The sequence below is a fragment of the Dermacentor silvarum genome, chromosome 8 (genome assembly GCF_013339745.2).
Source record: "Dermacentor silvarum isolate Dsil-2018 chromosome 8, BIME_Dsil_1.4, whole genome shotgun sequence".
In the NCBI taxonomy this organism is placed as follows: Eukaryota; Metazoa; Arthropoda; class Arachnida; order Ixodida; family Ixodidae; genus Dermacentor; species Dermacentor silvarum.
In genome coordinates this window covers 160,018,038-160,031,608 of record NC_051161.1, presented here as the reverse complement: position 1 = coordinate 160,031,608, position 13,571 = coordinate 160,018,038, and the positions used below count along the sequence as shown (strand labels likewise).

The 13,571-nt window shown below is 45.0% G+C and overlaps 1 protein-coding gene across 1 annotated transcript in view; it reads left to right on the top strand.

The window, feature by feature from the left end:
• The window catches only part of LOC125947458 (putative methyltransferase-like protein 7A), a 42,845-nt gene extending 34,496 nt beyond the window's left edge, over positions 1-8,349 (top strand). The window contains exon 2 of the mRNA XM_049672217.1: positions 8,095-8,349. Coding sequence (XP_049528174.1) covers positions 8,095-8,328 — 234 coding nt within the window. The 3' untranslated portion in view covers positions 8,329-8,349. The remainder of the gene's footprint in view (positions 1-8,094) is intronic.
• The last annotated feature ends 5,222 nt before the right edge of the window (positions 8,350-13,571 follow it).

Sequence of the window (13,571 nt, the reverse complement as noted above, 5' to 3'; positions counted from 1 at the left end):
GTTCAGTAGGTTGTGATAAAAACTACCAGTAACCAAACGTCTCGGCAAATCTCGATTCTCCGTGATCTCGACACAAAAGGTCACGTGTTGGGCCACCACTGCTGGCTACAAGAAGCGTTCGCTTGCCAAGGCTGGCTGCGTGATGTAATGCTCCCTCCTATATTTTTATTCCCTCCCCCCCCCCCCCCTTAGAGAGTAGGAAAGTTCGACGAACGATGAAATGTCCACGTGACGCGGCGGATCTTGGCGTTGGTCTTGGGTGTCACGGACGGAGGTGGCGTCGATGGATGCAGCAGGGTTGCGTCGCACAATGGTGTGGCCGATGGCGCGGGTGCTTCAATGTAGGAGGGTTTGAGACGTTCCGGAGCAATTGTATCTGATCGGCCGTTGACATTCACGACAAAAGTCGTCGGACGACGCTCGAGAACACAATATGGCCGGGAGTAGTGTGGCTGCAAAGGGTGCGCACGGCAGAGTTACGAACGAAAACCAGGGTAGCAGAGTTGAGTGCGGAAGAAACGTATGGAGACCTTGCTTCTTGTAAACGTGTAGGCACGGGGCGTATCTTACTGAAGAAATATTGCAGTTCGGCAACGTAGTCAGCAGGTGATGGCATAGGTGTTTTGCTGGTGGCGACAAAGAAATCGCATAGAAGGCGTAGGTGAGTGCTGTAGACTAGCTCAGCACAGGAGCAACCTAGGTCGCTCTTGAGTGCGGCTCTGATACCAAATAAGACGAGAGGCAAATGTAGAACCCACTTCTCCGGCGATTCATGCGCCATAAGGGAGGCCTTGAGATGCCTGTGAAAACGTTTGACAAGTCCATTGGACTGCGGGCGGTAAGCAGTCGTGCGAAAACGTGTCGTTCCGAGTACTTTGAGTAGCTCGTTGAAGAGTGCTGAGTAAACTACCGACCGCGATCGGTGATTATTGTGCATGGGCAGCCGAACCTTGCAATCCATGTATACACGAAAGCTGCTGTAGCAGTGGGCGCTGAGGTGTCGGATATAGGTGTAGCTTCTGGCCACCGTGTATAGCGGTCGATGCATGTCAGCAGGTAGCAGTAACCTTTCGAAGGTGCGAGAAAACGGACGAGGTCGAGGTGTACGGTGTCAAAACGAGCAGCCGTGGAACAAAAGGCAGGCGGAATGGGATGACCCGGGGTCTTAGAGCAATGACACGAGAAAAAGCTGCGAACCCAATGAAGAACTTGCGCGTTTAGGCGAGGCCAAACGAAACGACTGGAAAGGAGCTTCTGTGTCGCGCGTATGCCAGGATGCGGCAGGTTGTGCACGGTTCCGAATAGACGTCTGCGAAGGGATGCCAGAATGTAGGGTCTAGGTGTGTCGGTAGAAGTATCGCAGACGACGGACGTAGCACCTGGAGTGACAACGACGTCCTCCAATTTCAGGGATGTTGACGAATTCCGGAGTGTATGAAGTTCGGTATCGTCACGATGTTGACTGCCGAGTAAGTTGACATCGATGATGAAAGGCTCCGACGTCAACGTGGAAACCGCATTGACGCGACTCAGAACGTCTGCTGGAACGTTTTCGGCGCCCTTGATGTGGCGGAACGTTGTTGTAAACTTGGAGATGTAGGAAAGGTGTCGAATCTCGCGGGGCGAGTAACAGGACGCCGAACGATTCATTGCGTGCACAAGGGGCTTGTGATCTGTCAAAACAGTAAATGCACGGCCTTCTAGGAAATGGCGAAAATGTCTGATAGCTAGGTAAACGGCGAGTAATTCACGGCCGAACACACTGTAGCGGGACTGCGCAGGCTTCAGTTTCTAGGAGAAAAAAGCGAATGGATGCCACGCATTGTCAATGACTTGCTGCAGAACGGCACCAACGGCAATGTTTGAAGCGTTGGTCATGATGGCAGTGGGCGCGTCTGGCTTTGGGTGTCTATAGCAGCGTGGCGTCGGCGAGGGCAGACTTGACTCGCCAATGTTCGCCAAGAAATGCTTGGCATTTAAAAGCCACGAAATCAAATTCGTTATCAGAAAGAAAATTTCACCCAGACAACGCTGTATTTAAAGGGACACGAAAGAGAAACAGGACGTTCAGCTGGAATAAAAGAGGGACCTTCAGGGATGCATGCAGATTTTGTTAGCTGCAAAAAAAAATGAGTTATTAGCGGAGAAATTCGTAAACAAAGACAATATATATATCTTACTCAATTTCTCTCAACCCAGATTCGGCGCTGAAGCAGTGTCGTCACGGTTTTCATTGCTCTCAGCGAATCAGAGGGCGGCATGATACACCACCGCTTACGTAAACGGCCGAGGCGCTCGCTCCATCATAGGCTACATGGCCGCTGCGTTTGCGTTCGCTGCGACTTTTGCTAAGGTGTTCTGTGGCCGCGATGGATATCGTTGCTGACGCTTAACCTTGGAACGAAGAGCTCGCCAGGGAAGCAGGACTGCATTTGAGCGAGTTCAGTGAAACGGAGCACGAAATGATCCTCCGTGCTCAAGCGGTAGGTGTTTCCGCATACGATGGCGGTGAGCAGCCGGCCACGCCGACGGGAAACGAAGCCTCGTTATCGTCGACGGAAGGCGAGGTGGCCAGTCCGCCAGTCGACGATGTTTCCGACAGAACAAGCGTAGAAAGTTGCGCGCGTATTCGGTACGGTTTTTCTGTGTCTTTTTTTCGTTTTTTTCTGTTTTTCTTTTTCGTGTAGTGTCTCGCCGCCAGTTTGCTGCTGCAGGGGCATCAGTAGGGGATTTGATGAAGGCGACATTGATGGGACGGCTGCTCGAGAAAGGACTGGCCTGTAGGGCACGCCAAGATACATTCCGACGGCAGGATTATAGACATAATCCGAGGGCGAGAAATGCAGAGAGCACACCATCGGTTTCTCTGGCTCTTTTGCCGTTTTATCATCACAGAGCACTGAGCCATTGCGAACGCCGGGGCTCATCTCGCGGCACCACATGAAAGGACACAGTCGCGTCAACACTGCCGCTGCCCCTGAGCAAGCACCTTGCGCCGTTGATACAGCCCTCAACACTACATACACGAGGCATTTTCTGGCTGTTTCCCACGAAGTCAACGTTTTTCGAGCCACGCAACACGCAACCAAACACTGCAACACTGTAGAGCGGAAAAGGCACGCGCGATGATGCATGGAGCACAAACGGAAATACAAAACTATCATGACCTCATGTAGCGCCACGCCATTTCTTCTCATTACTTGTGTAATTTTGCGCTAAACTTGTACGTCCTCGCTTGAAACGGCTTAAAAAGTTGGCAAATGCTGTTTGTGTACGTTTAAGGTGTATTTCATTTTTCGTTTTATTACCAGCAATAAATCGCTCTCGACCAATCGCGGCCGGGCTGCGTTTGTGATCTCCAACGTCACGAACGTGTAGTGCGGGAAATTCGAAGGCGCGACAGCACCTATCCTTCAGTTTTTCGCTATTTTCTCGCCTATTAAACCTCTGTTCTCAGTAAGAATGGTATGTTTGTGATCGTGATAGGATAATCTACCAGTAAAGCTGAACTTCCGCTCTCTCTTTAGTGTCCTTTTAAAGATATGTTGATATGAAGACACGTATTAAGAAACATAATCTTCAGTTAGAAAACAGTTATTTGTGAGTCGTTAGAAAAAGTCCTGGTCGATCAAATTGTTTATACGACGGATTTCCGTAAGCAATAAGCCTTCGCAAGTCTCGCTTGAAGGCATTCGTTTGAAGTCTCGCTTGAAGGCACAATACTTGGCGCTCCGCCTCTGCGGCCTGCCCCGCTCGACATGCAGCTACCTTTTCTTGCCATTTGCGCCGCTTTACCTCAGCTTTTGTACGTCGTAATTCGGCATCTGCATAACGCTTAGCCCGGTTCGCCTCGGCTGGTGCCTCACGCTTACCAGGGTACACCTGACGCTTAGCCCGTTTCACTTCAGCCTCCCCTGCTTAACGACATTGGCGTTCCTGCAGCGCGCTTTCGTCGCATCGCTTCAGCTGCTTCAGCAACGACCCTTACGGACTTCATCAGAAATGACCTGGTTTCGCCGTCGCACTGCCTCGATCATCCTTCGGCGACGTTTCTCAGCATGGCTTCCCATACCGGCACTACATGCGTTTTAAATTTTACTCATAGACATGCACCTCCACAACACGTGTCTCTACCTGTCAAACGCCACAAGCAATCTACCTATTCCGCCGCAGCATGCCATACTGCAATTACTTCCTCACCCCTTGTAGTTTGCCAGCTGGGTGTGCCGAAGCCCGACGTCCCGCTCCATGTGTATTCCTATTGGCTCCTAAGCTGTGACGTCACATCACCGTCACCCTCCTTCACACTACATCTCTCACCTACTAGTCAAGCAACCTACTCGTACGACGTCTTCAAGTGCAACTATCCTATATTTATTATTAACTTCTCACCCGTCAATGGTGCAATCAGTGTCACTTTTGCCAGGTGTAAGTGATTATGCTGCCATACAGTTCGATTTATTGAATACTTCACCAAGTCAGCAAAAAGATGTAAAATCTATCAGAGATTATGCGAGAGGAAACTTCAGCTCGATAAATACTGAGCTAGAAATATTTCTGCATGAGTTCGTATCATTCTTTCCAGATAGGTCTGTACACGAGAACTGGCTTCTTTACAAATCAAAAGTATTCGAGCTTACTAACTGCTACATACCGCTTCGCAGTATCAAGGTAAACAATTCCGCACCGTGGTTCACACCATCGCTGAAACCTTTGCGCAATAAGAAGCAGCATCTCTTCAGAAAAGCCAGGTTATCAGCTGCGTCCGCACGCTGGACAGCACATCATGCGATAGAGAGCGAGTATACGCATGCTCTATCACATGCCAAGCTTAACTTTTTTCAAACAACGCTTCCGTCTTTGTTAATATCAAATCCACGAAAATTCTGGCAAGTGGTAAACAGTGATGGCCTAACAAACAGTCGAATTAACCACTGCCAGCGATGTTGCTGTCTCCAGGGATGAGTGTTGCTCTGTACTTAACGCTGTATTCTCGATGTCATTTGTTGATACTGAACCAATTTCATTTCCTGGAATTACTATACATAATTTTTTTCCTATGGACTCTCGCATTATAGATTTTAATGGAATAAGCCCCCTAATCCATAACATAAAACTTTCTGCACCTGGTGCAGACAGTATAAACCCAAAGTATCTCAGGAATACTGAAACCTACTCATACATCATACTATCTATGATTTTTTGCAGTCCCTCGAACATGGTGTGCTCCCGAACGACTGGAAAGTTGGGAAGGTGGTCCGCTTGCACAAAACCGGTAGCAAACATGATCCTGATAATTGTAGACCCATTTCATTGACAAGTATACCTTGCAAACTCATGGAGCATGTCATTTATTGTCATCTCGTAGAAGTCTTGGAAACAAACTCTTTCTTCACTGCACAGCAACACGGGTTTAGGAAAAATTATTCCTGCGAGACACAACTGTTGTCTTTCACTAACGACTTATTCTCCGCTCTGGATCGTTCCTCTTTCATAGACTGCATCTTCATAGATTTTGCGACAGCATTCGATTCGGTATGTCATAAATTGCTACTATTTAAACTACGCGCGCTGAATTTAGACCCTAACGTACTTAAATGGATAGAGTGTTTCTTGTCAGGACGCACGCAATTTGTTACAGTTAATTACCATAACCCTGCGCCTTGTGCTGTGACATCCGGAGTACCACAGGGGTCAGTACTGGGACCCTTGCTCTTCCTTGTATGACTTAATGACCAGCCTAACAAGGTTTGTTCGTCCATAAAGCTGTTCGCGGATTATTGTGTTATTTATCCTAAAATATTAACTGTTTCCGACTATCTAACACTTCAATCGGACCTCAGTAATATAGATGCACGGTGTGAGAGCTGGTTAATCAAACTGAATACTAATAAATGTTAGGCAATGAGAGTTACTCGACGTACTTCTCACGACACATCATGTACATATTCTCTTAATAGCGTTCCCCTAACTCAGATTTCCACTTACAAATACCTTGGCATTTATATTTCTGAGAACCTTTCCTGGCAAACTCATCTGAACAATATAACAAGTAATTCTGGCCGTACTCTTGGTTATATAAAACGTAATTTTAGTCTAGCTGCCACCAACTTAAAGCTTTTGTTTTTTTAAAACATTAGTTAGGCCCAAGCTTGAATATGCATCTTCCATTTGGGATCCCCATGTCAGTTCACTTTATCTCAGCATAGAAGCGATTCCGAACCGGGCAGCACGTTTTATTTTATGTAACTACTCACGTACAGCAAGTGTCACTTCAATGAAATACAATTTCGATTTGCCTAAACTATCCCTTCGTCGTAAAATCGCGCGTCTATGTCTATTTCATAAAATCTATCATTGTAATCCTACTTTAAGAGACGTTCTTTTGTCACCACCATTGTACATTTCTTCCAAAAACGATCATCAGTTCAAAGTAGACGTGCCTTGTTGACGCACGAACACCCACTTCAATTCATTCATTCCCACAACAAGCAGCGACTGGAACCGCCTTCCGGTTTCCATTGTTTCACTCGTAAATATGCACGATTTCAAACAAGCACTTGGTAACCACTTTTTGTAACCTTATTACGCTGCTAAAATGTGTTTCTTTTTTATTTTGATACCACCCATTCCTCTCTGTAATGCCTTGGCCTTGACAGAAAATAAATGAAACTAAATGAAATGAAACCTCCTCTTTTTGTTTCTCCTCTCCACTATTGACATCCCACTCCTATCCTACTCCCCACTCTTCCTCTCCCACGCCACGACGTAAACGATGGACGCAGCCTTGTTTTCGGCCACATGACCGTTTTAAATGCTGACGCATTAAAAACTTTATACATCTCCGACGCACATCTTCGAATCTATGTGAAGTAAAGCTTTCGTGAAGCGGGTATTTAAATGCTATAAATTTGCCCATTTTATGCTTGCGCCTGTGGCGTAAATGAAACTGGCGCGCGTGCAAGTGCTCTCACGCATCCGTGCTGTGCAATATGACTCGAATGGCGGTAATCTCAAAGAGCTAGACTATTGGCTTTGGCACGCTAGAATGTGTCCGATTGCGGCCTAGTCTTTGAAACATTGTTCTGCTGTGCAAGGCGATCAAGGTTTGATCGCAATGCATCGGGACACGCAATGCAAATGCTTTTTCTTATTTTTCAATGTTTTCTTTATTTCTTCTTTTTTAGTCCGAGCTATTCAGAAACAGCAGCAGCATGTCACAGTCACTGTCAAGAAAGCTGGGAGGGCTTTCAATGAAAGCTTAAAATTAAAAACAATATTTAATTCCCTAAATATTTGTAGACGCTTGTAGTATCAGTTATTGACTTCACAAGGTGAAATCATTCATTCATAGACAAATGAAGAAACGAAACTGGATAACATCACTACGTTATAAAGGCTTTTCAACCGCGGTCAATGCGTAGAAATATTATTACTGGTTTTACCAAACCTGCAGTGTAAGTACTATACCTGTGATAGCGGTTTTCCAATTACGTAATTTCACGTATATCTTCCGTCTCATTTCTAATGATTCAAGCCCAAGGTTACGTTTTCTTAGCCGCGGCTGTAATGATATGAAGCGTAGGTTCATTAATTGCTTATTGGTCTTATTTAAGGAATATATTACACTATAGCACGCCAGTGAACTTTACCATACACTTGCTGTTGCACACAAACGCAGACATTGGAAGTTTCCGCACCCTACTGACACCGCCAAGGGCGAGATTGTACCATCAATCCTCCCGTACCCGGTTCCTATGGCTTCGTTTGCACTTACAGTGAGATATGTACACGCGTACGACGCAGCTGCCAGAAGAACGCTATTCACACGCTTTCAAAATAATACGTTAAACAAGAACTAAAAATGTCTAACTAAATGGAACAGGAAACACACGATGCGTCGCTAGTTTATGAATGTTACCCAGCATCAACAGCGTCACATGCTAGGAATGATTCACTGCACAGCTCCCATTAGTTACATACACAACCAATCCGACTTGTTTAGTGCGACGAACATGGCAACCCATGTTGTAGCGTATAATGCTTCGTATTTGTATTTTGCTCTGTGGATATGTATAGAGTTCTGCTTTCCAGGGCGGCCACCTGATTTTCCTGGAACACATCGCCTTCCCTCGTGGCACCTGGCAAAGGGCGCTCCAGAATTTGATGACGCCACTCTGGATGTTTTTCTGCTGCAACTGTCACCTGAACAGAGACTCTGCAGAGCTCATTGAAGCTGCGGGCTTCTCGCATGTCTCAGCCAGCTATGTCAACGTCGAAATGGGGCTTGTGTTGAATAATCAGGCGTACGGTTTTGCTATTGCCTGAATGAGTTACAATCGCAGTTCACTTGGCTTTCAATAGAGTGTTGAAGTAATGCTAAACGCAACATGATGCTTCAATGTTAATACATCTGGAATAATAAAAATGGTACGAAGTGGACACAATCCTTCTTTCTTTCTTTCTCCCCCCCCCCCCCCCTCCGGTGTACTTGTGCTCCAAGCCACCACAGATACAATAACTGCGTTTATGTTGCCCTGTCAAAACTCATGCTGAGTTGCTCCTTAGATGTTGAATACGCGCTTCGCGTTTGTGCCGGTACAATTTGGCTTCGCTGGCATTATTGTCAATAACGAGTGCACAGTGATCAAAGAGATGAAAATAGATGGAAAAGAAGCTGGGTTGTCATCAAGATCGGGTCACAATCTAGACGCCTGATGCAACGACAAGGCGATAATACGTACACCCATGAGCAAAAAGTGTACGGACCAGGGAATGCGCGATAAAATTAACTTTTTCCACTGCCTGTGAGTGTAACTTGAATTTTAAGACTGCAGTCCAAACTTGGCATTGCGAATTTGCTAGTGCATTCGTCAGTTTCCGTTTAGGCGTGTTAATTACGAAGAAATTCTGTTTTTGCGGCGACCCCGTGGTCCGTATACTTTTGCTCACGGGTGTACCTTCATTGGCTTTCGCGAAGATACGTTTCACACCTCGCAAATTTCATATCAATAGTGCCTGTAAGGTGTTACTAATTGATTCGTTAATTAGGCGGGGAGGGGCGTTTTATTTAGGTTCGATAGTTTGAAGGAACAGGGTAGACTACATATCTGCCACGTATTAGGCACCCTTGTTTCCCCCTTTTTTAAGTAACTGTAGGCGTTAGGATAATTATAATGGCATCATTGCGTTCAGAATTATTTCTTCCTTTTACTGTAGTAGAATGTTAATTGTTATAATCACGCTTGCTTTCGCCAAAGTTGTCCTCGTTCTACCAAATTTTAAAGCATTCATCATCATAAGCCTATTTTTATGGCCACTGGAGGACGGAGGCCTCTCCCAGCATTCTCCAATTACAGCTGCGCTAGCTTATTTCAAATTGCGCCTGCAATTTGGGATGATCAAGCGCAAGTTTTAGGCATAATTAGGCATTAAATGTTGTGTGAAATAATAATCCTTTATTCAACGGCATTAATTATACACTAGCATGTTGACTTCCAAGTCTGCGTACTGAGTACTCAGAAAAAAATTTCCTTCGTAGCTTTAGGTGTTATTGACATAGAGGGACAAATAGTGAAAAGACTTGTTTTGAGGTAAGTGTTTCTAAACTGTAAAAATTACTTTATTGCGCACGTACAATGTAAGAAAACCAACTTGATTGACTCATTGAGTAAGCACCAGCCAGGTACTCATCGCCCTAATCACGTTTTTCTTTTCTTGGTTTGGTGTCCTGCTTACGGGCTTCTTTTGGGTCCTGCTAAATAGCCCTATCGCCAAGGCAAAATCAATTATTGTCATTGCTGCATAACCCCCCTGCGTTTATAATTTCCTGGTGAATTTTTGTACAACGCATTGGTAAATTGCACCGATGCGGCCCTTATTAAATGTGACAGCAACATCCAGCGTGTTTATTTTCTATGTATGAAGTGCAGCCGACGCCTGAGCCCAATATAGTGTTTTGTAACAGCTGAGCCTTCCCATCACACATTGCACACAGAGCTTTCGGTGACGAGAGCACATAAAAGGTAAATATAGAGTAAAGCGGAACTAACATATGTAAGTGTAATCATCTCCCCATCCATGCACGCTGCTAATTACGCGAGCTTGGGTACCGCGGCTGCGAAGATTCGTCACCACGGTGGGTCAACGGATACCGATTGCCGCAGAAGCAACTCTTATGAAAACGTTCTTTCATTTGATCAGCCCATCAGGTTTAAAATTGAAATCTGCGAACAAGAAACAAAGGACTCTGCATCACTCCGTGACGCCGAACTATAGCGCACATGGAAACAACCTGCTCGCGGCAGTGTTTGGGCTTGACTTGGCTCATGCAAGGTTTTTTTTATCGGTTGTTGTTGGACGGACGGTGACATACCTTTTACACTTGTAGCAACTGCGCGTTGCTATTTTGGAGGATTATAGAGTTTTATTGTGTCTGGTATTCGGGTAAACGCAGGCGGACTGTGCGTTTTACCCGAGGGGCGCAGGCGTAAACGCGAGCGGCTTGCATGGTGCAGCCACCTGGTGGCGCAGAGCTCAGTCAGACAAACAAAGCTAATATTGCAGTAATCAAGTGTGTATCGCTGCTAGTGTAAATTTTCAGCAGTAACACGATTACACCACTGCCGAAAATTTACACCAGCAGCAAAGTAGAACACATTTGGTTACTGCAATATTATCTCTGTGTTTGTATGACTGAGCTCTGCGCCAGGTGGCTGCATCATGCAGGCCGCTCGCGTTTACGCCTGCGCCCCTCCGGTAAAACGCCCAGTCCGCCTGCGTTTACCCGAATACCGGACACGATAAAACTCTCCATTTTTAGCTGTCCGTTGCCACATACTGAAGAAAGGTAAGAAGGAGGGCGTGACAGGCAGCTACTTAGGTTTAGGTAAAAAGTCATTTTTTACGAAAAAAGTATCTCGCCCTCGCAAATGAATGATTAATTCTTGTTCAAAAAAGACCAGGTATTTGAAATCATGGGATATTGAACAAAGAAAATATTGTTGTTTCAAAATGTTGCCTTGAGTTAAAAAGGGAAAATGTTTGCCAAACTTTCCCTGGCATTTCATTTTAAGCGAGACATGTCAGCTTAATTTGCCAACATGCTGCAAAGCAAAATAAGCTCAGGTGTGTTGCAAGGAATCTTATATTATAGAAGCATTCTGTATTTCTTATATTAGACAGTTCGGGATTTTTTTTTACTGATGCATAAAAATTACCCTGTGCTTGCAACTTTCGCAACACATTGATGTTCGGAAAAGAATGCAGGGAGAATATGCGTTATTTGTCAATGCTATTTTATGGCAAAATTACTATCGCAACGGGCGACGCGTCCTGCCTTTACGACCCAAAGGCACCCATCAAACATCCATTCCCCATCACTGTGAAAAACTCGTAGCTGTTTGATATTGATTGCCTCTCAATGTTTACGGGCATGGAGCTAGTTTAGTGGCTGGTGTGTTGCTTCCCTGAATATTTCACACTAATGCAATGACGCACCATGATCCTTGCGCGTAATAAGTACTAAAACCTAGAAATAATTGGTAAAAATATCGCAGTGGAGCTTTCATTAACCATTATATTGATACATGCATATTGCGTGTTTTTCTGGACGATGCGCGCGGGCACCCCGACGAAGAAGACGAACTGCTCCTTGCTCTCGAGCTGTCACCTGAACTGGCCAGCGCTGCAGCTATCCTTTGTTAGTTAATTCTGGTTTAATGGCGCAAAAGCGACAAAGGCCATGCTGCGCCAGTCACAAGACAATAAAAAACCAATGTTAGGGCAGTAAACGCTGTGTTACTTTATAGTTGATGTAAATAACCAGTTTCATCTAAAAAGTTGAACAACTCGGTGAATTGCACTAGCATATATGCTTTTTAAGCAGTCTTCAGTACTTAATCCTTCGTTCGCGTAGTATAATACTAGTTACCCTTCATATAAAGAAGGTGATAAATACCGAAATGATTGCGATCTTTCAGGTTAATCAACTAGTCTCTTATGAAAAGGAAATGTGGCTTTGTAAAGGCGTACAAAACTACGCATAGAAGTGTAACTTAGTTAACGTACAAAACAGAGTGAAATTGCAATCTCATCCTGATGCAGAAACACACGCAGAAGCATGCGTTTTCTCGATAGTAAACGTGGCTTCGTCATCCCAAAAGCTTCGTACACCGTATTGATATGTCGCTCACTGCTACAACAACCTCTAAAACACGAAACACTGAGACCTGCCGGTAATTTCTACATATTACAGAGACATTCCCAGGTGAGCGAAGCGTCGTTTTCTACACAGAGCCATATCATACATTTTTTTTCGCATGCCCTATTCCGTGTCACGTGATAAATGGAGTTGCACTTAGGTAAGCAGCGATAAAGTTTTGCAAGCTTGAAACGTGTGGACTCGTCCAATCAAACGTCGCTCCTTCCAGGATGAAGCACGCAGTAAGACCAGCAGATAAGAAACATTGTGGTGGTCACGTGCACAATACTGTCTCTTCGAAACGCTATAATTGCGATAGCGTTTATTGGGGCGATGTAAACTGCAAATATTATGGTCATTTTCCGAGATCGGTACCATCACTCTGTGAGTTTGAGAGGCGGCCGCGTAGCCTAAGTAGAGCAGTTGTAGTACGTATGCACTATTGGCAATTATGTGCTGTTTCTCTTCAACCACTTAATTCCGCCAGATGTCACATGCGAGTTTGTGAACTTATAAATATTATGCCATCACGAAAACAATCACATTTTATTGTTCCCCTGAATATGCTGCTCATTCACAAAGTGAAGCAAGCGCTCTTTAAATACGCCAAACGCAATAACGTTAGTACGAGCTGCTTGGCGTTCCCTTTTTTTTAATATGCAAGATGGCGTTAAAATCGCAGAACAGTAATTTTTGGGATGCTGTTGCCTTTTATCAAGCACTTGGACGTAGTGAGCTGTGTGAGAGCTGTATACAAAGCTGTTGAAATCAATTGCTGAAAACATCGCACGCACGTTTCGGAGGCAGGCTAGCACAAAAAAAAATTGTTTGCGTGCACAGTGCTCTTTATTTATTTTCGTATGCATCTATCAAAGTAAATAAAGAGCACTCAGCAAACGTATTTGCGTGCTTTTTATTGGAACAAAAAAAAACAGTACTCGTATTTGTTTCACAAATTGCTAGGTAAGGTGGTTTGTGTGTTACATTGAATTGGGCTATGTATACATCAAGCTCGATGCTGCAGAAGTTTTGCCTGACGTGCGAAATACTTTACATTTGTTTTCCCATCTTCGGTCACATTTTGCTCGCGTCCGTAGATGAGAGGCGCAGCATAAACTCGTAGTTGTGTTCCTGCCGCGAAAAAAAATGTATTCTACGTCGGACAGCTTCAGGGAAACCGCATATGCGTTTTCACATTGCCTTTTTCCGTTCAGTCCACGCACTGGCGTTAAAGGTCTACGAATAACTAGAGCGAACAGGCTGCGGCAGCCATCTCTTGATGGAGCTCCGCCTGGCCGAGGTTGTCGAGTCTATATATCGCAGACCGCGTGTCCATCCCGTGATGGGGCTGTTCTTACGAAGTAGTATT